This window comes from Gopherus evgoodei, chromosome 1 (assembly GCF_007399415.2).
Source record: "Gopherus evgoodei ecotype Sinaloan lineage chromosome 1, rGopEvg1_v1.p, whole genome shotgun sequence".
In the NCBI taxonomy this organism is placed as follows: Eukaryota; Metazoa; Chordata; order Testudines; family Testudinidae; genus Gopherus; species Gopherus evgoodei.
Genome location: NC_044322.1, coordinates 66,139,236 through 66,165,012, shown reverse-complemented (window position 1 = coordinate 66,165,012; position 25,777 = coordinate 66,139,236). Strand labels below are relative to the sequence as shown.

The following is a 25,777-nucleotide window of genomic DNA, read 5'->3' as shown; positions in this document are numbered from 1 at the left end:
CTTATACCCATGACCGCGTGTAACCCACTGTATGAGCGATGTACCCTCACTGCTTCCTTACTGCTTCTTGATTCCACCCACCGTACACCCCGCATTGGGGACCTTACAGACTGTATATGTTATGTGCTAACCAATTTCCAAATACCAGCGTCCCCCTATATTCTGTATGTTGCCCCCAATGACCAATAACTGACGCTTCAAACTCTTTGTATAATCTTTACTTAAATATTCTCTAATAAACTTTTAAATCTGATCCTACCTCATTTTCACTGGCATTCACTATGTTAGACATCCAATCACCACCAAACTTCTTGGTGAAAACCAAAACAAAGAAGTCATTAAGCACCTCTGCCATTTCCACATTTTCTGTTATTGTCTTTCCCCCCTCATTGAGTAACGGGCCTACTCTGACCTTGCTCATCTTCTTGTTTCTAATGTATTTGCAGAACGTTTTCTTGTTTCTTTTTATGTCCCTACCTAGTTTAATCTCGTTTTGCATCTTGGTTTTTCTAATTTTGTCCCTAAATATTTGTGTAATTTGTTTATATTCATCCTTCGTAATTTGACCGAGATTTCACTTTCTGCAGGACTCTTTTTTGAGTTTTAGATCATTGAAGATCTCCTGGCTAAGCCAGGGTGGTCTCTTGTCATACTTCTTATCTTTCCTATGCAGTGGGATCGTTTGCTCTTGTGCCGTTAATAATGTCTCTTTGAAAAACTGCCGACTGTCTTTCTTATCCACAACATACAATATAGACATTAACATAACTAATATACACATTAACATAACTACATCGTACATACCACAGCGGCATTCCTAGCCCCCCAAGGCTGGCTGGGCTTGGCTCCTCACTTCAGGCATCGTGACCTTGGGAGTCTCAGCACCGCTCAGGTTCAGCCCAGCCATGCCACATTTGTGCCAGGTCTTAACATTACTCACACATGAGGTTACAGAGCCAATCACTCAAATTTGGCCTACCCGGCCACCCGTCATTAAAACAGAGGGGTGGCTGAGCCAAACCTGAACAGTGCTGCAATCCCATGCACCACGTAGCAACACCTGGAGTGGGGAACAGATTCTAATCAATCCCACAGGACCAGAGTCTCAGGACACACTGCTGTGGGCAGACTCTGCAACCCATTCCCTGAGCCCCAATACTACACAAGTAAATTCTTTATTAAAACACTGGTAAAGAGAACAAAAGCCTTCTATACTAAATTATTAATTTCAACTTTCTTATAATTTGATCTGCAAGCACTTTGTTATATGGACTAAAATGCTGTCCAACTTTTCTGTAGCCTCTATAAGTACTTGCATCCTTCACTGAAATTATACTTTGTAATATGTTATATCATGATTCCTTGAAATAATGCTATATCTTCCAATCATCATCTATGGACACCACTGGTCAATAAAACTACTCACGTGTAGCCTTTTGCAGGATTGGGGGATACTCTCTAGCTTATGTTGCAGGTATGATTTCCTTTTGTACTTTTCATACAAGTGACCTGCTTTAACTGTTTAGCATACACAGTACAGTATACACTCCCAGAAGTTGCTACACATGCATGTAAGGCTACAGAAATAAATGACACATTGGATTATTTGAGAAGCAGTATGGGAACATGTAATTATCCATATGCATAACAAATGCATGAAGAGATAGATTTTTCCCATGACCTTAAAGCTACACATGTGAAGCACTCTGTAACACTGTGTACTGCTCTGTGTACCTCAAACAAAAAAGCTACAGAACACTCGTATGAAAATTATGGGCCCTATTATAATACATAGCATAGGGAAAAGTATCTATAAACCAAATTTAAGTCAGTGAAGATACTGAACCATTATGATAAATCAGTGCAAGTAATGTTTTTAAATGTTGTATGATAGTACATACTCCCGTAATTAAAGATTATAATGCATACAAATGGGCAGAATTAAGGCAGGCAACGCAAGATTAATTTTGTAATTTCATGATTTTGAGTACCCTACTGGTCAATTTCAACAATCTGTTAACATAGGATTTGGGTGGAAGGAGGTTGTTTTTATTTACTTTTAACTGAAATAGCTATAATCCAGCATTATTTTATGAAGTCTGTTCTAACCATGATGTGTGCCCAACAACCACTAACATCAAAACAGAGTTACAAAAGGATTTTAAGATATGCCATAATGTGTAAATAGTATATGACCACCTGATAGATTCTTACATGTTTTTCAAGTGCTATTATTAAAGTGATATATCCTGAACAACAGATATATTATAAAATTATATCAAAACTGGAGCTTCCAGTACTGAAAAAGTATTTCAGTTCTCAAAAAAGTATTTTACTACAGTAGACTATTTACTACTGCATTGGAAGAATATATCTGTTAAATATATTATTTTAAGTGACTAAGTAATATTTCAGGATTACAGTTTTAAATAATGGAATTTCACCATTGATTTCCATATGTTATAACAGGAGTCAGACCTACAATTACTTTATAAATACAGATTTAGTGATGAACATTTTAATCAGCACCCAAGCACAGTTGTCACTGTGAGAAAAAAATTAGAATTTGCCAACAGTTAACATACAATGGTATCTCATGTTCCCAGTTCATCCCTATACTTACAAATAGATGACCTTTGTATTAACTATTGGCCTTCTATTAAAGGGGATCCTGGTAGCAAGCCCTATATTTAGTTTGCCTAACACTTTTCATTAAAAAAAGATATTTGCAACTTTTTTTTTTAAGGTCTAACACGTCCACTATCACAGAAAGCCACTGAAATCTGGCAGTGGGGAAGCCCGGGTGTTAGAGAGATGCATTTCCTTTGTCCCATGAAATTCTGTTGAAGTTTTGCTGATACACAACTGTTGAAAATTACCATATGCCTCCACTTACTTGCATTCCTCAGGAAAATTTTGGGAGCATTCCAAAATATTAAACTGAAAACAAACATTCTAACGCTGGGCCCACGCAAAAGCAGCAGCAGCCACTGCACTAGGAACATCCTGAAGCTGTTTGAGCAACCACAGCAGACATCTGGGGGAGAGAGCCAGGTCAGGATTCTGTCAAGAACAATCATCCAATCCCAGCACATAATCTCAAAGGCCCACTCCCAACTCCATGAGCAACAAATGGTAAAAACCTCCCCCAGCTTGGCAGTGGCGGGGTGAGGGGCTGAAAGAGTCAAGGTGGGCCAGGCTCCCCTGACAACCTTCTGGATCCAGCACCTGTCTTCAGTGGTCCAATTACCACCCTAGGATAACAGTCTTCTCCTACTGCCAGCTAATGCAGTTAATTCTGTAGCTTGTGTGGCAGCAGGATTATGTGCTGCAACACTAAAGGAACAGGGTTCAAACCCTGCTGACAGAAGTATGGTGAAGGAGGTGTCACAGCTACATATTATTGAATATTTTTACTTTTTCCTTAAAAAACAATTACACACAAAAAGACTTTAAAATAAAATTATGTAGGTTACAAATTATATAATGGCACACTGAAGTCCATACTTGAAAGCATGTCAGGTTTGATCCTAGCAACTTGGAAGCAACAGCCCACAACAAATCAAGGTGGTGGCAGATTTGTCAATAACTGCTTTCAAGTGAGGCAAATTAAGGCCTTGTCTACACCGTCACTTTACTACGCTGCAACTTTCTTGCTATGGGTTGTAAAAAAACTCCCTCCTGAGCGCTGCAAGTTTCAGAACTGTAAAGCGGCAGTTTAGATTGTGTTTCAGCGCTGGTAGTCGCACTCCCCTCGTGGAGGTGCGTTTTTTTATACAGCTGTTATGACTGCACAGCCATGCTAAAGCGCTGCCCCAGTGCAGCCCGCACCCCAAACCCCACATCCTTGGTCCCACCCCAGAGCTGCCCCCCCTGCGCCCAAGTCCTCATCCTGCCCCCCCGTCACCCCACACTGCAACCCTCTGCCCCAACCCTGAGACCCCTCCCACACTCCAAACCTCTGGCTCACCTCCTGCAACATTATGAGGGCACAAATCAAATACTTAAGCACATCAGCCACTCCTTGATGCTGCAGCTTGCAAAGATCCAGGACACACACTGCAGAAACTGTGTGAACCATTTCAATTATACATTAATATAAGCTAGCCACTAAAATGTCTAGGTGGTGCAAATATCAACAAGCCATCTTCTTAGTACTACATTCATTTGACTGTCAAAACAGAAAAGTGGCAGCACATCCCTCACCCCCATTGGCCTGGGACAGCGAACCATGGCCAGTGGGAGCCATGGTCAGCCGAACCTGCCAATACAGCAGGTATACAAACTGGCCCGGCCCACCAGGGTGTATACCCTGGAGAGCCACGTGCCAGAGGTTGCCAACCCCTGCTCTAATTATTTTCATGGCTCTTCTCTGAACCCACTTCAATTTTTCAATATCCTTCTTGACTTGTGGACCCCAGAACTGGATATTCCAATATTCAAGCAGCAGCTGCACCAGTGCCAAATAACCTCTCTACTCTGATACAACTATATCTACATACTGCATAATAAGAAACCAGAAACAAACAAACAAACAAAGAACTTAAGTATGAAAGTATAAAATACTCGTCTGAAAAGTTGGTTAATTTCAACTTATAATTGCTGATACAGTTCCTTCAATACAGTTATTAAAATTAAGTTACCTCCAGTGCCTAACCTCTAGTGGCCAAGAGTCATGATCCTGTGTATTGAAGTCTGCATACTAGAACAGCCTTAAAGAATATAATTTCTGAAACTAGCACCTTTACTCCTTAGCCAAGCATCTGCAGAGAAGCAGACCTAAGACACCTCACCTTCTCAGTTTGATCAATGATTCCATAAAAGAACAGCAGGTTATTTCAAAGGCAATCCAAGTTTGTAGGAGTAGAAAGTTCACAGATCAGCAGATTTATAGTCTTCCCATAGATTGTTATTTTCTCCAGAAACTGAACTTTGAATTAAAATTTGAAGAACCAGTATACGTGTTACAATATATAAGGTCCAGCAATTAAAAGGTGACCTTTGTTGTGATCCTTTTAAAGTGGCAGCAATAAATTTAGGCGCTCTAAGGCCCCAATCCAATGAAACACAGGAAGCAAGGAGGTATATGCTATATTTTAAGCATGTGGGGCTTTAAATAAGTATTCCCTCTCAAGTCAATGAGCCTACTCACATGCTTGATGTTTAAGCATGTACTACAGTTATTTTCCAAATTAGGACTAAATAACTGATTTTTAAAATGAGCAAATATTGCAAGGAGTGCTCATTTTTACAAAAGGGTTGTAAAATAGTTAAGAAAAAAAGTCTAAGCTAGTAAATAAATAATACTAACCTATAACCTGGTGAGTATGCATATGCTTTGTATTGGAAAAGATGGTGAGTCTGATAAATGTTGCTTTTTTGAGAGAAGTAATATGTCTAATGATTAGCACAAACTGGAGAGAGTCAGGATTCCTGTGTTCTAGTCCTAAGTCTGCCCCTCACTACAGCTCTGTCTACACTAGCCTCCTTTTTTAAATAAAGAGTTTCCTTACCATGCAGCACAACCACTGGTAGTATTAGTGGTCCAGAAAGGCATGTGCCTACAGTGTTTTAACTACATCTCAACTAAACCTATTTGCAGCATGTCTAAATGAAATGACAATAAAAACTACCACTGGTTGTTAAGAACCTTGTCTAAATCAGTATTCCCACTGTTGTTACCGTACAGCTGCACCCAAATATCATTGTTAGCAATGAGGGGAAACTGTTCAGAGAAAGATTGGACTAGACTACGCAAGGCCTACCAATTTAGACAACTTCTTGGTGCATTAAGCTTTATCTTTTGATCATTTTTGTGATATTAGCTCAGTAATACCAACTCTGAGGGATTCTGGGAAACTGACTTCATTAACTGTTGTTAACCTTACTTTCTGTTTCATTTATGGGAGATGATGAAGGGAACCCACTGCCCAGGTGCCTAAAATAACTAAAAAAAGCCACAGCATGCCTCTGCAAGTAGAAGCAACTACCTACCCATGTAACAAGTAGGAAACATGTAGGTCTAGATTAACCCTTCACCGTATAAACAGGGGAAACTGAGAAAAAAAAATACAAGGTCTGGTCCCTGGATCTTTTGCTCAGTGATTGTGCCTAACACATCCCCTCTGAGTGACCCAGAAAGGTCAAATCAATAGCTACCATTCAAATGTGAACGCTGCCTACCTTCCCCCACCTCCCCGCAGCACTTCCTGCTCCTTGCACAAGACGGGGGGAGGCTCGTACTGTCAAGGTGGAAAGGGGCAGGAACCAGAGAGGCCTAGAGCAGCAGCAGCCGTTTCCCAGCCCAGTCCCGACCCTCCAGGCAGGCCCCGAGTCCCACCATCGGCCCCACGGGGCCGCCCAGCGGGCAGGCCCCACTTACCAGCCTGACTCCGAGAGCGCGGAGCTCGTCCCGCCAGCCATGCTGCCTCCCGCCGTCGCCGCCTCCCTGGCCCTCGGCTGCTGCTTCCCGCAAACTTGCCGCGGCGCTGGGCAGCCGGCTGGGCCCGTACCCGGGGCGGCAGCAGCAGCAGCTGCGGGGGAGGAGCCGCGTGGCTCTGCCCGGACCGGACCGCCCCTCCCGGCTGAGGCCGCGCCCCCGCCGGCTCTCGGCGCAGCTCGCCGGGCAGAGGCGGCGGCCCCGGCGCAGACTCCGCCGCTTGCAAGCGAACAAAGCCGCCGAGCCGGGGGAGGCTCCAGCCCCGCCGCTACTGAGGAGGCGCGGGCCCAGCGCCCCCTGCCAGCACCAGCGAGGCCGCTGCCGGCGCCGCCATCACGGGGACGGACAGAGGAGGCGGCGCAAGCGCCGCGGCCGCCCCAGGGACTGGGCTACCTGCGGGCTCCGTGGGGCCAGGACAAGGGCGGACCTGACTGTCCGGCTCCCGCCGGTGGTTGTGGATGTTGGCAGGGAGCCCACGGACGGCGTGGCTCGGCCAGACGGGCCCAGGGAAGGGGGGTGGTACTGTCACACACACGGCGCAGGGCCGGAATGAAGGCAGTGCCCTTGTTGGCAGGGGGCAGTTGGTGCGAGATCCAAACTGCTCAGGCGGCCCTGGTCTGAGCTCTTGCACCTGGACGCAGATTTGAGGGGCGACAATGGTACCGGAGCCAGGAGCAGGGGGCCCCCAAACCTGTATGTAAATAACATAAAGGGGGAGGTACTGGGGCTCCAAAGGTCTCACAGGGCAGGGCCTGCCCAGGGCTGTAACGCCAGCTCCCAGCACTTAGATATGGTGCAAACTGCTTCCTTGGGGACGCTGCCCAGAGAAAAAAGCCTTTCAGCAATGCAGGGCTAAGGTGACCATCTTCACCAAAGGAAAAACAGGACAATGTGTGAGGCTAGGGTGAGCTCCAGCGCAACCTCCCACGCAGGGCTGACCTGATGAGCCGCATGCCCAAGCCCTCCGCCCCATACCTGCACAAGTCTGGGTGTAGCCTTGCTGCTCGATCAGGCCCTGCCTTCCCCCCCGGCACAGGGCTGGCATCACTTCTCATGCCCCTGCACATTCCACCACACCTCACTTTTTTGACAAAGATGGCCATTTGATCAGTTGGCCAGAGCAATGGGGACAAATGCACACCTTTGCCAAAAAAAAGTTGGGACAGCTAGGATAGGACTTAAAAAAGGGACTGGCCTGCACATATACTCACCCTAGGTATGGCACCTCCCAGCCTCGGTCTGAACCTAAGGCCCTTACATAGAGAGGCAATTTATCTGCATGGGTCTGTGCAATGGTACTCCATGGACGAGCTGGAGGCCTAAATTCATTACCCCTCCGCTAGGGTTGACTTCATTAAGGCCTGTTATATCACAGTCCTGTTAGTTTCCTAAATACACATACCATCTTATGAAGAAAAATTAATTAGTCAAGATCTGATTATTTGTGGGAGGGATACTTTGTGTATTTAAACATAGCTTTTAGGCCTTCTTTAAATATTGTTTCAAAGCAAATAAGGGCACAACCAAATTTTTCCTTTGCAGATGGCCTTTCAGAGTCACGGTCAAGCAGTTGAGCCTGATGGCCAAAGCAAGTTTTTTTTTTTAATTATCCATGGGGTGGGGGGTTCCTGATATTTAAAAGCTTTAAGACTAAAACAGAAGGCACTGTTACAAAAATTAAACTAGTTACAATGCAAACTATAATACTATAAAACTTAGCAGAACACTTAAAGTTTACTTTTTACTGTTACCATTATACACAACAAGATTCTAATCATTGCAACAAAATATAAGCTAGTATTAAATTGCTCACATCTTTTTTCTTTGGTCCCGTGTAGCATACAGAGATCCTCTGAAACATGTCACAAACATAATACAATTTTTAAAAAATCACATGAGCTATCAGATTTGCACTAATCTGAATTTGAGGGGGAGGGAAACTTTTTGTTTTTTTGTAATAATTAGAGTTGGATTTTCAAGAGTACCTGGGAGATTTAGGAGCATACCGCCCATTGAAAGGCAATATAATACATATTCCTAAATCTGTTAGGTACTTTTGAAAGTCCTACCTTATACTACTCTAGATAGAAATAAATGCTTATATATTCTGAACTGCCTTGTAGTGTGAATTGCAAATGGTTTAAGGAGTTAAATGAAATTTGAGTTGCTTGATTGTAGCGTTTGTTAGTTTCTGTCCAGTATCCAGCAAAAATGAGTATGGTCACTCATAGTTAGTCATATATATACACCTCTATCCCGATATAACGCAACTCGATGTAACACGAATTCAGATACAACATGGTAAAGCAGTGCTCCCGAGGACAGTGTTATATCGGGGTAGACGGGAGGGGTGTGTGTGTGTATATATATATAAGTGACCAAAATTCATATGAGTTTATATATATATATATATATATATATGACCATAACTCATTTTTACTGGATCAAATATGGTAATGTGGACATGCAGCAAGGAAATGGAAGTGCTTACTTTTCAGCACTCCAGAAACCAGGGGAATTTTCAAACCTTAAGGCAAGCAACATTCATAAGAATGGCTATTCTGAGTCAGACCAATGGTCCATCTAGCCCAGTATCCTGTTTTTTGAGAATGGCCAGTGCCAGGTGCTTCCTAGGGAATGAACAGAATGAGCAATCATCAAGTGATCCATCCCCTGTAGTCTGCTCCCAGCTTCTGGCAATTAGATGCTAAGGACACCAAGAGCATGGGATTGCTTCCCTGACCATCTTGGCTAATAGCCATTGGGTAACCTATCCTCCAGGAACCTACCTAGTTCTTCTTGAACTCCATTACAGTTTTGGCCTTCACAACATCTGGCAACAGGTTCCACAGGTTGACAGTGCCTTGGGTGAAGTAGTACTTTCTTTTGTTTTAAACCTGCTGCCTGTTAATTTCATTGGGTAACCCCTGGTTCATATGGGAAGAGATAAATAACACTTTCTTTTTCACTTTCTCTACATGAGTCTTAATTTTATCAACCTCTATATAGCCCGTTAGTCATCTTTTTTCCAAGCTGGATAAGTCCCAATCTTCTTAATCTCTCCTCACACAGAAGCTGTTCCATACCATTAATCATTTTTGTTGCCTTTGTCTACCACTTCCAATTCTAATTTTTTTTTTTTAAAAAAGAGAGAAAGAGAGGGGAGGCCATAACTGCTGCAGTATTCAAGATGTGGGTATACCATGGATTTATGTAGTGTAAGTATTCTACAGCCTCTATTCTGAGTGTTCAAACTGCTGATACTCTGTAGCAAATGTGCTCAGTCAAAAAGATTTTCAACCCCAAAAGCAAAGAAGAGAGCAAGGCAACCTCTATATCCGCTTCTATATAATCCCGACCTCTTTTTCTGACATCTCATGGATGTCCAGTTGGCAGCTTTAGCTCAACATGGCCAAAAGCTAACTTTTGATCTTTTATGCACACATGTCTGAAAACCTTCTCTCACCTTCTCATTCACTGTTCAGAACAATGCTACTGAGCTCATCTTTCTGGTTTGTCATTTCTCTCATAAAACAACCTTCTTTGCATCCTTCCACCATCTTCCTTCCCTCCGCTATATCCAACACTGATGCCTTCTCTTTTTCTTCAGTGCCCATCACCATTTAACCCTACTTTGTCTATCAGATCTACCAGATTATCAAACTGTTGACCCCTGCCTTTGCTCTGCCAATGAAAGCAGCATCAAACACCTTCTCTTTCAAGCACCTCCATACCTTCCATGCAGCCCCTACCCTTATGCCTATGAGTCTGCACATGATGAGCTCTGACTTCTGATTTTCTGACCACCACTGTTAAATTTCTTGCCTCATCTTATTTTGTCTGTTTTGTCTTCCTGTTGCATCTTATTTGTCAAGTGCATTGAGTTTTCTGAAGTAGGGACTGTCTTTGTCACCCTTCTGTACAGTACGTAGCAAAATAAGGATCCTTGATTGAATTTCGTAGGCACTACTGTTACACAAGTAATTAAATAACAAGTAATATGCAACCACTGAACAACAATATTAACTGACACAGAACAAGGAAACAATGCTAATACTGATCTGGTAGATCTGGGACATTTCTCATACTTTCTCATATTAGCTTCAGGAGGAATGTAGACGAAAATAATTATGCACTGGGACAGGGAAGAGGAGAAAGGGCAGAAATTCTCTGAATTGAACAGGTACTGAAGCCATTCTCCTCTTGTTGCAAGTACATGAAAATTAATAATAGTCATCAGTGCCACCTACAGAGAACTATTGGTGGTATGATAGTTACCACCTTTCTAAGTGCTCTACACGACATGCACTGAATCACCAGAAAACTTTGTACTCAAGTTATCTACAAGGATTGTGCCAGCCTATATCCTGGCAGACTTTAAGAAAAGTCTGAGTTTAATAAGTGGTTGGGACAAGGAGAGTTTTATCTGCTGCACAGAGATATGCTAACCATAGAGTTACACCCAAAACTTTTTATATTAGCATTGAGATATGGCCTAAAATCTTAGCGATGAGAAATTTAAGAAGTTGCTCTGCCACACCCTCCATTGAAGCAGTGTTACATGCCTATGCATAGCAGCTGCTGGCAGGCATCTGTACCAGAGGTGCGGAACTATAATTCTACTGCATTCATACCACTTACTCAGAGGGCGAGGCAGAGTCAACTAAATAGACAGAAAGTAGTAAAAGTGGCTTTCATTTAGAAACTTCTCTGATTGCATGTTAGATGTCAAGAAGAGATACAAACACAGTGATCAGGGATATTGTGCAGGGGCTGGAAAAAGTGTGCCTACATAACAAATTGGTGAGAGAAGGGGAGCCACTATGGAGAAAAAGCGTTCTCTCATTGATTACATACAAATCAACCAACATGGAGAACCTGTCACTGTGGGAATTACTGACTTCTATGAGTTTCAGAGTAGCAGCAATGTTAGTCTGTATCCACAAAAAGAACAGGAATACTTGGCACCTTAGAGACTAACAAATTTATCTGAGCATAAGCTTTCGTGGGCTATAGCCCACTTTATCGGATGCTTGCAGTGGAAAATACAGTGGGAAGATATATATATACACAGAAAACATGAAACAATGGGTGTTAACCATACACACTATAAGGAGAGTGATCAGTTAAGGTGAGCTATTATCAGCAGAAGAGAGAAAGAATGGTTTGTAGTGATAATGAAAATGGCCCATTTCCAGCAATTAACAAGAAGATGTGAGGAACTGCGGGGGCGGGGAGGATATAAGCATGGGGAAATAGTTTTACTTTGTGTAAAGGCCCATGCCCTCCCAGTCTTTATTCAAGCCTAATTTAATGGTGTCCAATTTGCAAATTAATTCCAATTTAGCAGTCTCTCATTGGACTCTGTTTTTGAAGTTTTTTTGTTGTAATATTGCAACTTTTAGGTCTGTAATCGAGTGGCCAAGAAGATTGAAGTGTTCTCCAACTGGTTTTTGAAGGTTATAATTCTTGATGTCTGATTTGTGTCCATTTATTCTTTTACTTCTATAAAATCATCAAAACATATCTTGTGTTACATTAAAGCATAGAGGCTCAGGCTCACCTTTAAATCTCCCCTAAATTGATTGTAGTTACGTGGATATCTCCACTGCACTGGCACCTACTTTCCACCACCACAACCGACTACCCAGCACAAAAAAAATCATATATTACAGAAAATTCAATAACTGACATAGTCCTTCCTGCTGGACTGTACACATCTGCTCTGACAAGTTGATTATATGATAGCTGAGGTTCATCTACCCCTAAGTGGATGCCTAAGCCCCCATTAGTGCATAATATCTTTCAGTAGCCAAGCAACACTACCCAGCTCTTTCTAGGTTGTCCACAGCAAAGTCGCAATATCATGTAAATAATTAGGTCTACTAATGCTTGACCATACAGGACAGCGAGGGCCCAAGCAGGAAGTAGATCCTTACAATTATATGGAATTTTAAAATAACCATTTGCAAACGTCCTTTAAGTGCAGCCCTGTGTGCATTCAATATCCTCATTTGCATATGTAAATCAATGGAGTAAATATGCATGATCAAAGATATTCCTTACAAGAAATGAAGATTCTCAGTAAAATGAGCATACAGAGGGAAGATATGATGTTAGCTGCCTCTATGGCAATGTTGGAGATGGAAGCTAGAGCCCTGCAGAAGAACTGGGATCTCGTGGGTCCTGCAGGAGTAGCACATCCAACCATTACTGGGACAGTTGTAGAGCCCTGCAGCACGACTGGGATCCTGCAGGCTCCACTGCCATAATAGTGGAAGCTGGATAAAAATTCAAGAAACAATGCAGGAGCAAGTGAGAGTGGGAAATGTGGGACAGAAGCAGGATTTAAAAATAGTCCCATGAAGGGGTTGGGTATAGGAAATGACAGGCAAACGTGGAGGTGAGAGAAGGAGAGAATCTAATTACATATATACAAAAATAGATGATGTTATCCAGGAAGTAAATGTCCATTATGATGCATTACTGGTTTCCTAGTCCCAGAACACCTCTATAAGCTGTAAGCAACAGTTGTTGGGTCAAATTCTAGAAAAGGATTATGAGGCAATGGAGGACATTAATAAAAATGGAAAGATCTGTTTTGCCCAGTCTAACAGAAGATGACAATGCCTGATAGCCATGCAGATAACAGCAAAACAACAGGAAGCGGCCGATGTATTCAAAACCCAGGATAAAGCATTTCTGCAGGACATACCTGTATGCGCTAACCTGAGGATTAGATAGCTGGACACTGTCAGTGGAAGGCATTGAACAAGGGAGAACCAATGGCTTCATGTAGTGATTGTGCCCTATACATTGATTCCAATACACCTATATATCATATTTAGAGCCCTCTGGCTATGCCACACTCCTGCAAAATACATAGCATTTACTATGAAAGATTGCATGATTTCCCACCAAGCGCTTTCCCAGCCCTATTTATCCTCATTTTTCAATGGTTTCCAAACCACATTCTTGTTGGATATATTTCAGTGGAGTTAGGCAATGTGTTCCTATTTTTCTTTCAAATGTCTGTTTCAAAAGGTTAGATGTTGACAGTATGGGCTAGGAAAGCAAGACCTATGAGGAACAACTAACAGAACTAAATCTAAATCTCACTACAAGGCATTATGTGTGATACAATAATCATATTTATATGACATTTGACTGGTGAGGAGAGGAATAATTAGGAGAGGAATAATTTTCAGTGGTTGCAATGACTCAGTGTGTGTGTCTTTGGGTTTGGGGTTTTTTTGGTTATTGTTTTGTTTTGAAACCAGCTTAGTCAGTTTATACACCAGTCATTTTTACGTAGGAGAATCAACCAACCATTCCCAGAAATGGGAAAAATAGCACCAACAAGGAAAATTCTATATTAGTAGGTGCAATATAAGGTCAGTTTGTACATTAATTTAGGAATTTGAAGCTTGAAGGAAATAGATGACTTAACCAATGCAGTTAAACACTGTACAGTGAAATCACATTTATTAGACTTATTCCTATCTTTATGCCACCTAAAGTATCTCTAAACTTAAAAGAATGCTTTTGCTCTACTACTAATATACAAACACCTCTACTAGGCTACCCATTTTTGTTGATCTACAATGTGTAACTTAAGACAGGTTTCTCAGTATCTTAAATAAGAACATTTAATGTCTACACAGTATTCGTAATCACACAAACAGTTGAGGTGAAATTTAACACACTGTCCTCGTGTCATGAAAGTCCTTAAGTTGTCATGGGATAAGAGGAAAGATCCTGTCATGGACTGAGAACTGGTCAAAAGACATGGAACAAAGGGTAGGAATAAATGGTAAATTTTCAGAATGGAGAGGGGTAACTAGTGGTGTTCCCCAAGGGTCAGTCCTAGGACCAATCCTATTCAACTTATTCATAAATGAGCTGGAGAACGGGGTAAACAGTGAGGTGGCAAAGTTTGCAGATGATACTAAACTGCTCAAGATAGTTAAGACCAAAGAAGACTGTGAAGAACTTCAAAAAGATCTCACAAAACTAAGTGACTGGGCATCAAAATGGCAAATGAAATTTAATGTGGATAAATGTAAATTAAAGTTGGGGAAAAAATAACCCCAACTATACATACAATATGATGGGGGCTAATTTAGCTACAACTAATCAGGAAAGAGATCTTGGAGTCATCGTGGATAGTTCTCTGAAGACGTCCACGCAGTGTGCAGCAGCAGTCAAAAAAGCAAACAGGATGTTAGCGATCATTCAAAAAGGGATAGAGAATAAGACGGAGAATATCTTATTGCCCTTATATAAATCCATGGTACACCCACATCTTGAATACTGTGTACAGATGTGGTCTCCTAATCTCAAAAAAAGATATACTGGCATTAGAAAAGGTTCAGAGAAGGGAAACTAAAATGATTAGGGGTTTGGAATGGGCCCCATATGAGAAGAGATTAAAGAGGCTAGGACTTTTCAGCTTGGAAAAGAGAAGACTAAGGGGGGATATGATAGAGGCATATAAAATCATGAGTGGTGTGGAGAAAGTGAATAAGGAAAAGTAATTTACTTGTTCCTATAATATAAGAACTAGGGGCCACCAAATGAAATTAATGTGCAGTAGGTTTAAAACAAATAAAAGGAAGTTCTTCACACAGCGCACGGTCAACGTGTGGAACTCCTTGCCTGAGGAGGTTGTGAAGGTTAGAACTATAACAGGGTTTAAAAGAGAACTAGATAAATTAATGGCTATTAGCCAGGATGAGTAAGGAATGGTGTCCCTAGCCTCTGTCAGAGTGTGAAGATGGATTGGTCATTTGATCATTACCTGTTAGGTTCACTCCCTCTGGGACACCTGGCATTGGTCACTGTCAGTAGACAGGATGCTGGGCTGGATGGACCTTTGGTCTGACCCAGTATGGCCATTCTTATGTTCTTCTGTTCTTATGTCTCTTCTAAAGGATTCATTTAAAGATAATTGTCTCCTATCTCCAGGCACTGAGGGTTAAGCACAGCAGTCTCTCACATCAAAGAAATAACTTTACACACACCTAGTGCTTTATCTCTTCAGAATGGTATATGAGCAATAAAGTATTTACATTTTAATAAAATGTTCTTAATAAAAAAGCCTCTTGTTCAGTTTTTAGTTCCATAAAGGCTTTACATAAAAATACCTCTTTGTTCAAGTATTAGCCTAAAAGATAATTTTTCAAAAGATAATAAAGCATCTGACAATGGAAGTGAAAGGGCAGAGGTTGCTTAACATGTGATCTTAATAAGTGACAACCATTACACGTCCCAATATCTGTGTACAGATGCAAGTAGAGATAGCATCCAATAACAATGGAGTATATATTAGTTTCATTGTTTTTCTAAGATAAGCAACATTTAAATGCCTAAGGAAGTGATATTTAAGGTATTAGAGTTAAACACCCCTTTGAGTAGAGCAGTTAACAGCTCTCAAGGCTATTTCAGTTCCTCTGCACTGGTTTACATTTCTTTCACATTTTGAAAGAGTCCTTTTTAACCTGTCAACATTATTTCTTGAGCAGATTCATGGATCTTATTGGGTATATCTACACAGCAACTAGACACCAGCAGCTGGCCTCCTCAGCTTACTTGGGCTCACAGGGCTTGGACTGCAGGGCCATTTAATTGCTGTGTACACTTCTGGGTTTGGACCCCTTCCAACCCCAAGGTCCCAGAGCCTGGGCTTCAGCCCAAGCCCAGAACTCTACACAGCAATGAAACAGCCCTGCAGTCCAAGCCTCAGTAGGCTGGCATGGGAAAGCCATCGGTGTCTAATTGTTGTGGAGACATACTCCAGAAGGAGTCACAAATTGGTAAAATGTTACTCAACATAAGTAAGATTAACAGAATCTGGCCCTTTAACTATTTTCAAAAAGAAAGCTTAGATTCTAGAGCACAATTCTGTGGCAAAATAAAAAGGAAAGACAACTATGCTGCAATGTAAACAACTGTATAATCACATATATGGGTCTCTGGTGGTAGTGTCACTAGCATGATACTACTAGAGTTTTGGCTTTATATCCTCAGAGTTCTAATTAAGGCATTAGCTAATAACCAGTAGTTAAGTACAGAAATGATCTACTAGTCTGGGCAGCCTTTTGGCTTAATGCCAGGCAGAAATATGAAGCTAAACCCCTGCATCAACTTTTCCCATACCCACGAAGAAACAGAGGGTTAGAGGATTTCAGATTTGTAAGCTTTATCACTGATTATGTTTCAAAACAGCATTTTGAAGCTCAAAGATTTAAAAGTGAAGTGTCTATATTAGACCCCACTGAAAGCTCTTAAGCACAGAAGCTGTTACCAACAGCTGTTTAACAATTACTAAGCAATTCTATATTTGTGATTTCACCAAAGTTATTTATGGATCCTGGCAAGTTGAAAGAGACTGTACTCTTCTGAACTGAAAGAGAACAGGGTACACTTTACAGACCCCTGTTGATAGAAGACATTTACTTATTTTCATCAGGAAATGTAAAGTATTATTTTCAGTTCACAGAAGGAACCACCCTGTAGTTTTCCAAAAGCTACAGTATTTCTGTGCCAGAGGTAGGTAAACTAATGGAAATCCAAGCCAGGCTCCAGCTAAGTATTTGGCTCTGGGAGCATGACTGGGAATGAGCTAATCAGGCAAGAATGTTCCTTTATTTCCTGTCAGTGAAAATACAACTGTTTCATCCATTTTCTTATTTGGATGTGGAAGCTTCAGTTAACACTGCTTTTCCATTAGTTTGTATATTTGATCTGAAGAGTCCCCATGTGGTAGGACTAAATGAACATTAGTACAACCTTCAAGAAGCAGTTAAATTACATGAAATTTAAAACAATCCAATTCATGAGCTAAACAAGGGATTCAATGACCTTCATTGATGGAGGTTTAGTTCCTTTCTTTTCTGATTGGCTTTTATTTTTTTATATATATACGGATCTTTTGATTTTAATTACTGTTCTGCCCTCAATACTCCCTTCATATTAACCTAGATCATGGAAAATGGAAGACTCATCAGATTTTCATCAAAAAGTCTTATCCTTTTTAAGAAAGAGAGAATAGAGTCTTATGTTGGTAGTAGTCCAAGTGATATGTAATTACATTAAATAGGAGATTAGCTGTGCGCACCTAGATTTATGCAGAGCAGGCTCTTAAGGGGAAATTGACAATTTTTAAATGTTATTAAAAACAAAATGTCTTTACATACATATGTTACAGCTCAAATCCTGCTGTCCTCACTCAGGCATGATTATCATTGAAAAGAATAGGATTATTAAAGCTGAAATTCTAGCTATGTACTGTAATTCTCGTTGTTTATGAGTTTGTTTACTACTTGCATTTATTCAGCTCAGATATGGACCAGTCGATTTCACTTTTGTTTACAAAGTGTAAGATGTTTCACTTCCTGTGTGTATTAGCAGTGTTTCACTATAGGAGATGAAGAAGTCAGCCCCTCCTCCAGAAGATTGCAGATAACTCCAAAAGCACAAGACAGAGAAGAGGAGCACTGCAGATAGAGAGCATGACTCTAGATCCAGTACACCCTACACTGTAAAACTACTTCCACAGCCACAAGTGTTTCAAAACCACATCCCCCCCTTTTCTACAAAGCTGCTGCTGGTCAAGTAGCAATGCATACTGGCCAAGGTTCACTTTTATTTGCTCCCAAAAAATGCGCAAGTGGGTGAAGCAACCAGGACTGGACCACACAGTGAAAGGTGAGCAAAAAGACAAGAAAAGAAAGAAAACAGAAAGAAAAGTTCAGGAGGAAGAGACTCAAAATGGATACAATACAAGAAAATGGCAGTAACAGAGCCACAGCATAGAGTAACAGTTGGGGCATCCATATTAATTTCCAAGTGACAATTCAAAATTATAAGGTTAGGAACAACTGATTTAAACCATCACACATCATGAAGTAATGATTCTTTAAGCAACATTGCCACTAAGCAGCCACAGGGGAACACAAGTACAGATTTTAAACACATGTTGGTCCCTGAATTTTCTTTCTTCCTCTCATATTTATTGCTTTTGGACTTGGACATAAAGGTAGAATATACTCATATTCCAAGGTTTCTCCCCACCCTTCTGTTGCACATAAAATCTGATAACATTAATACTTTGTCCCTGTTGCTGTGCAGCTCACATGGGGTATGGCTACACTGCAAAAAAGTGCTCTTGACTCAGGTTAGCTAACCTATTACTCCTCAGGGAATTTTGCACCACAATATAATGCAGAATTTTGCAGAAATTAATGTGTGGGCAGAATTTCCTTTCCCCCACAGAAATGGGCTGCAGTGCTGGTAGCCATCACTAGGGGCTGCTGGACCAAGCAGAGCCCAGGTCTCACATGGAAGACACTGCTGAGGGAAGGGGAAGGAAACTAGAGCAGTATGTCTCAAACTGGGGTCTGCGAGGGTACTCCAGGGGGTCCGCAGGCCTCGCTGATCAACTCTTCTCCCCATTCCCTTCCAGCACCTCCTGCCTGCAAGGGAACAGCTGTGCAGCAGCATGCAAGAGGCACTTGGAGGGAAGGGAAGGAGTGGGGACAGGGCGTGCTTGGAGGAGGGGCAGAAAGAGGTGGGGAAGAGGAGGGGCAGGGGTGGAGCCAGGGTGGGAAGAAGCGGGGTAGGGTGAGGGTTTGGGGGAATCAGTGGAGTGGGGGGCAGGGAAAATGTAATTAGTTTCACTTCCATTGTACATCTGTTGTGCTCAAGGGGTGGATAAAAAGCACCATAAAAAGCCACCCAGAGTAGCTTTTTGCAATGATAGATGCAATCCACATTTTTAAGTCAACCACCTAAACAACACAGTCATGGGCAGCGGGTAGTGCAGTTGCTGGCCCCTAGTTGTGGGTTTGGCAGGGGAAATTTTTCCTTTTTATTATGTCTCATGCAGGTTCCGGGGCATCTGAGGAGACAGTATGTGCTACTCAGCTTTCTGGGTTCATCAGTAATCTCCCTAAGGCTGAAGGAGTTCCACTCTTGCTGCCACAGCCCAGGAACACGAAGGAGTTCAGCTCTCCCCGCCACAGCCCTGTGGAAGAGAAGCTCTCTCTGTGTCCTCACCGCAGCCCAGGAGCAAGGGGAGTTCTGTGGAGGAGTTTGCTCTTCCTCCCACCCCCCTGCCAGAGAAGTTCTGTGTCCCTCAATGGTGCCCCCCTCGCCCGCCCAAAGCACTAAAATTTAAATTCCTGCACACATCCATGGCAGTAACTAAGGGCTTGTCTACATCAGAAAGTTGCAGCGCTGGTGAGGGAGTTACAGCGCTGCAACTTTGAAGGTGTACACATCTGCAGGGCACCACCAGCGCTGCAACTCCCTGTTTGCAGCGCTGGCCGTACTCCCGTTTTGTCTCGGGTGTAGAGGATCCAGCGCTGGTGATCCAGCGCTGGTAATCCAATGTAGACAGTTACCAGCGCTTTTCTTGACCTCCGTGGAAGGAGGAAGCCTCTGGTAATCAAGCTGGTTTCCTTTCCCGGTTTGCTCTCTCGGTCCCGGAGCCACCCAGCAAACCGCAGGGAAGGAGACCTGCTTGCTCGGGGTTCCGGGACCGAGAGAGCAAACCGGGAAAGGAAACCAGCTTCGCCGCGGTTTGCTCTCTCGGTCCCGGAACCCCGAGCAAGCAGGTCTCCTTCCCTGCGGTTTGCTGGCTGGCTCCGGGACCGAGAGAGCAAACCGCGGCGTTCCCGGTTTGCTCTCTCGGTCCCGGAACCCCGAGCAAGCAGGTCTCCTTCCCTGCGGTTTGCTGGCTGGCTCCGGGACCGAGAGAGCAAACCGCGGCGTTCCCGGTTTGCTCTCTCGGTCCCGGAACCCCGAGCAAGCAGGTCTCCTTCCCTGCGGTTTGCTGGGTGGCTCCGGGACCGAGAGAGCAAACCGCGGGGAAGCTGGTTTCCTTTCCCGGTTTGCTCTCTCGTCCCGGAACCCCCCTTGAAGCCGCCCAACAGCGCTGCAGTGTGGCCACATCTAACACCACTTGCAGCGCTGGTTGCTGTAAGTGTGGCCACTCTGCAGCGCTGGCCCTATACAGCTGTACTAATACAGCTGTAACAACCAGCGCTGCAAAATTTTAGATGTAGACATGGCCTAAATCACTTTTTCATGTCCACACTACACTCCTCGTGTCAGTGGTGCTCAGCCTCACCCAGAGTGCTTACACAGATTTAACTGTCAGTGTGGGATGGCTTTTGAAAGGCAGCAACAGTCAATGTAAGTGTCTCCATTGACACAGCATCAACCTAATGACATTGACCTAAGCACTACACCTCTCATGGAGGCAGAAGTCTACACTGCCTTACGTCGACCAAACGCTGTAGTGTAGACCAGGGCTAAGTGGGTGAGGTAATATTTTTCTCATTAGCAGAATTTAAAAGACAAGCTTTCAAGCGTACACAGAGCTCTTCGGGTCAGGGAAATATACTCAAGAGTGTCACAGGTCAATAGAACAGATTGTTAAGCATAAATAGTTAACAGATTTCAAGGGACCATTCAAGGGGAGGGGGCCAGTTGTCATTTCTTCAGTCATGGAGGGGCAGGGGAGAAAAGAGAGAGGAAAAAAAATTGCAGGTAGTGGTGTGTACTTTAGGCCATGTCTACACTACAGAGTTAAGTCTACTTACATTACATCGACAACCATAAACTGCTGTTTAAACTACATCGCTTGTGCATGTTCACACAACACTTCTTGTGTCGGCAGAATGCATCCACAGTTAGTGCTCTCGCACCGACAGAGAGAGCAGTGCAGCATAGGGAGCTATCTCACTGTGCAAATCACCACCTTCTTCCACTAGGAGTTCTGGGAATTGATTGCAGTGCACCATGGTGGTGGGCTCATTGCCCCATAATGCTATTTTCTCCATCCCATCATTCCGTTGGCTTCCAACTATGTTTCACACCATTTTTCAGCTGCCCCTGTAAACTTTGCACCTACCATCTCTGCCTGAAAGCATGGCTCCTGCACTGCTCACCAATCTTGTGATAACTGTTATGAACATAACATGGCTGATCCTGCAGTATTTCATGAGCTGCAAATCTGAATAGGAATACTTGGTGCCTGAACAGCTGTGTGCCATGGAAAGAAACAATTCAAGACTGATGTTGGCATTCATGGAACAGCTGCACATCGTGGACCGTCATTATTGGGTTTGGGAAACAAGCACTGAGTGGTGGGATCGGATTGTGCTGCAGTTATGGGATGATGAGCAGTAGCTGCAAAACTTTTGGATGCACAAAGCCACCTTCCTGGAACTGTTGAAGAGCTCACCTCTGCACTGCAGTGCAAGGACACCAAAATGAGAGTAATCTCACAGTGAAAATCGAGTGGTGATTGCTGTGTGGAAGCTGGCAACTCTAGACTGCTTCTGGTCAGTCACAAATCAGTTTGGAATTGGAAAGCCCACTGCGGGGATTGTGGAGATGCTAGAGTGCAGTGCCATTAATCGCCTCCTGCTGCAAATGACAATGACTCTGGACAATGTTCATGAAATAGTGGATGGCATTTCTATAATGGGATTCCCTAACTGCAGCCAGCTGATAGATGGTACACATATGCCAATTTTGGTTCCAGACCACTTTGCAATAGAGTACATCAACAGATAGGGCTACTTCTCCATGGTATTGCAGGTGCTAGTGGATCATTGACATCAATGCAGGGTGATCAGGGACGTTTCATGAATCTTCAGGAACACTGGCCTGTATAGAAAGCTGCAGACCAGAATATTCCAGACCAGAATATTCCAGTCGAGGATGTGGAAATACCCATAGTGATTCTGAAAGACCCAGCCTACCCCTTACTCCCATGGCTCATGAAACCTTTCACCGAAAGCCTGGACAGCAGCACAGAGCACTTAAAGGCTCAACCAGTGCAGAATGACCACTGAATGTGCATTTGGCAGATTAAAAAGAGTCACTGGCACTGCCTTTTTGGCAGGTTAGATTTCAGTGAGGAAATTATTCCTATGGTCATAGCAGCCTGCTGTGCTCTGCATAGCATTTGTGAGGTTAAGGGGGAAAGTTTCCCCAGAGGTGGAGCTCTGAGATGGATCGCCTGGTGGCCGATTTTGAGCAGCCAGATGCAGGGCTATTAAAGAGGCTCAGTGAGGGGGGCGTGCTATTCGAATCAGGGAGGTTTTGAAGCAGCGTTCTGACAATGAGCCCCAGTAATGTGTCTTTCTGTTATGCATTCAGCCAAGTATTGTTTACTTGCCACCTTGAATGATCTTTGTAATGATTGCTACTTGAGTATTAATTGCAGCCTGCAACTGTGCAATTACAGTATACAGCCAATACTTATAACTTCAACTACAAAATGATACAGACATACAGACAGCATAATCATAACCAGTAACCCGTAACCTGGTCTTAGACACCTTATATGACCCCCTTTACATAAGATCTGGTGCCACTACAGGACCTTGGTTCTATATGGTTCCAGTTTATATCAATAACGTCACACACCCAACGCAAAATTGATGCAGGAAGGGATGACACAAACATCACTGACTGCATCCCAAGAGCTCCCCATCCCTGGGTCTGTTTCACTACAGCTAGTGTTGGGCTAGAAGCCACATTAGTGTATATCAGAAATGGTTTATCAAAGTCATGTTCAATAACATGATTGAATCTCTTTACAAACTCAAGGTAAAACTTAGTTTGAACAACAGTGGATCGGATCTGCTCTTGCAGCAGGATTCCTGTATGTCTCATACGATCTTGCCAAGAGCTAAAGAAACTAGCTATTTTATCTATACCAGCTTTGGCAAACGTTTTGAACCCAATTAACATCAAATTAACATAGATATTAATGTTGTTTACAGTAGAGGAATCTTGGCATTTAGCCATGAAAGCAATATGGTAGTGTGCCTTAGTTTCCCTTTTCATACAGCACATTAGGTCTGGAATGTCTTTTCTTCTGTGAAAAGTTTCAAGACTGTTTACAGGCATCAACTGTGAAACATCAATGTAGCAATGCCCTTTAACATAAAGTGTGTTCTTATGTATTCCATTTAACATGTTTAAGGGATTTTCCAAAAGATTGGGCACATTGTACATTCTTACAATTCTTAGTAACAGCAATACATTAGTTACAAAAATCACCATTAGCAATAACAACAAATTCATTGCAAGTGTCCATTTACAATCATGTTTGTTATGCTACACCTTTGGATTAATACCATTGGAGTTTGGGAATTTTAGGGTTAACATTTGGCTTTCCTTTGCAAAATTTAGTTTTCTCTTTTCTCCTTGTCCTGCAAGATTAAACCCATATTCCTCTTGTTTAACCAAATTCACTGGCTGATGGGGTGGGCTCTCTTTGCTAACAGCTATTAGCAAGTCTTTCTTCTCCCTGCCAGCCAGGTAATTTGCATTAACACAGACACTAGCTTTTAACTTTTTAGCTGCCACCAATTCTAAGGCTGGACTTTGTTTTACAAAGATACCACACAAATCCAAAGGGTTTGAGGGTGAGAGTTTGTTTGCTCTTCCCTGCATCCTCAAGCATTCAGCCATAAAACCGTTTAGCTCTGAAACACCAGCAACCAAATCTGTCCATAGATCCTGAAGCACAGACTGTTCACTCACAGAATCAGCATGGAGACTTTCCTGTTCCAACACCATTGTCTTCCCAACAAACTGGCCAAACCCAGGCACTTGGTCATAGGGCTGTTTAAATTCCTTAAAAACTTTTACTCCATTTGAGACCGTCTCAAAGCTATCCACACTGGATTTTTCCAAAGGAAAGTCAATGGATCCATTCACAATAGAAAACTTTTGGCTGTTAGGAACTAAAACTTCCTTGATTAAATCACTTTTACACCCTTCAGTTGCAGTAAACTGTTTCCACAGGTTACCATGAGGATTCCTTTCCCTATGAGCTTCTCTAAACAGCAATTCATCCCTCTCAGAAATTCTGCCCTTACCCTCTTCACCTAGGGCTTGCTCTAAAGGAACACTTCTCTGAGCAACCACAGACTCTTTCTGGGTCTCACTTACATCCAGAATCACCTCTGGCCCATCAGGCAGATTCCTACACAATTTCCTTCCAGGCAAACCTATAGACTTTCTAGCTAACAGGCTAGAAGCCTTCTCCTTCCCTTAGCCATGAACAGGTTCAGGAATCTTTTTCTTCTTGCTACAAGTTGTCAAACTGTTAGTAGGTAACACAATTAAATCACCTTTTTGCTCTCCTTGTGCCCTGGCTAGGGTATCACCCTGATTAGACAGAGCTGCTACACCCTTTTCCAACCACACATTAGCAACTGGCAAACTACAAGCACCAGAATTGTCTGGTCTCTGGGATTTTGTTAAGACACTAACTGGATGCAACCTAGTTACAGTGCCATTCTCCTCAGCAGACACAAACTTAGGACCATTCCTTTCCTGGGCTTTAGCTGTATTTACAGCCAACTTCGAGACAACTGAATCACCCTCAACCATCACAGGCTGAAAGGCACCTTCCGTCTGCTCCACAGACAAAGAAAAGTTGGAGACACCTTCTGCTTCACCAGACACACAGCTTGGGATCTTATTTCCCTTGTCCCAGCACGCAGGGCTGTTCACAGACAACTGCTTGGAGACTGAGGTAGCTTCCTCCATAGGCAAGTCAATACCCCTGACAGACACAGGCACATTTCCTTCCCTGTCACATTTCTTCACACAGGAAACAGGTAAGGGATAGGGACACTCGTTTTCCACTATCCTTGTCTTACCACACTGCTGACTAGACAAAGCCATTGGCTCACAAGGCTGCCTAGGCTCATCCAGACTTTCCCTACCAGGCACACTGCCACTCCCAACCGATAAGCTGCTGCTTTTTTCACTACACTAAGCTACTTCCAGCAAATCACAGTTACCCATTTCAGGTTCACTTTTACAAGCTGCACTAGCCACCAATCCATCACCCATCACAAATCTAACCTTTCCTCCCTCAGTTAGGGGTTTCACCTGACCATCTACTTTAATCTGCTCCTGAGAAACATTTTCCTCTCCAATGAGATCTTTTTGCTCTTGATCTAACTTCAGATTCACTTCTGAGACATTAGACAGACATTCAGAAACTCCATTCACAGACACACTGCTTTCTTGGACAGACAAACAGCTATTACCCACCAGGTTAGAATCCCCCTCTCCCTGGCCATAGCAAAACTGGTTGCACACAGAAAACTGCCCAGAGTAATACCACATATCAACATAGGCATAAACTGGATTGTGAAGAGGATACAGTTTCTGCTGTTCTTCCCTTGCTTTTTGGACTTGGAGCCGAAGTCTGGCAGTTTCTTGTTGCATCTTGTGAGTCTCTTGTTCCTACTCCTGTTGCCTTTGTCGAGCTTTCTCCTCAGCAGCCAGCAG

At 42.9% G+C, this 25,777-nt stretch overlaps 1 protein-coding gene across 2 annotated transcripts in view; it reads right to left on the bottom strand.

Annotated features, from left to right (window-relative positions):
* The window catches only part of TDRD3 (tudor domain containing 3), a 274,263-nt gene extending 267,753 nt beyond the window's left edge, over nt 1–6,510 (bottom strand). For both annotated transcript variants that reach the window (XR_004000894.1, XM_030566233.1), the window contains exon 1: nt 6,383–6,510. Coding sequence is in view for 1 of the 2 variants with exons in the window: in XM_030566233.1 (XP_030422093.1) it covers nt 6,383–6,423 (41 nt within the window). In the remaining variant the exon portion in view is untranslated. The remainder of the gene's footprint in view (nt 1–6,382) is intronic.
* Between the last annotated feature and the right edge of the window lie 19,267 nt (nt 6,511–25,777).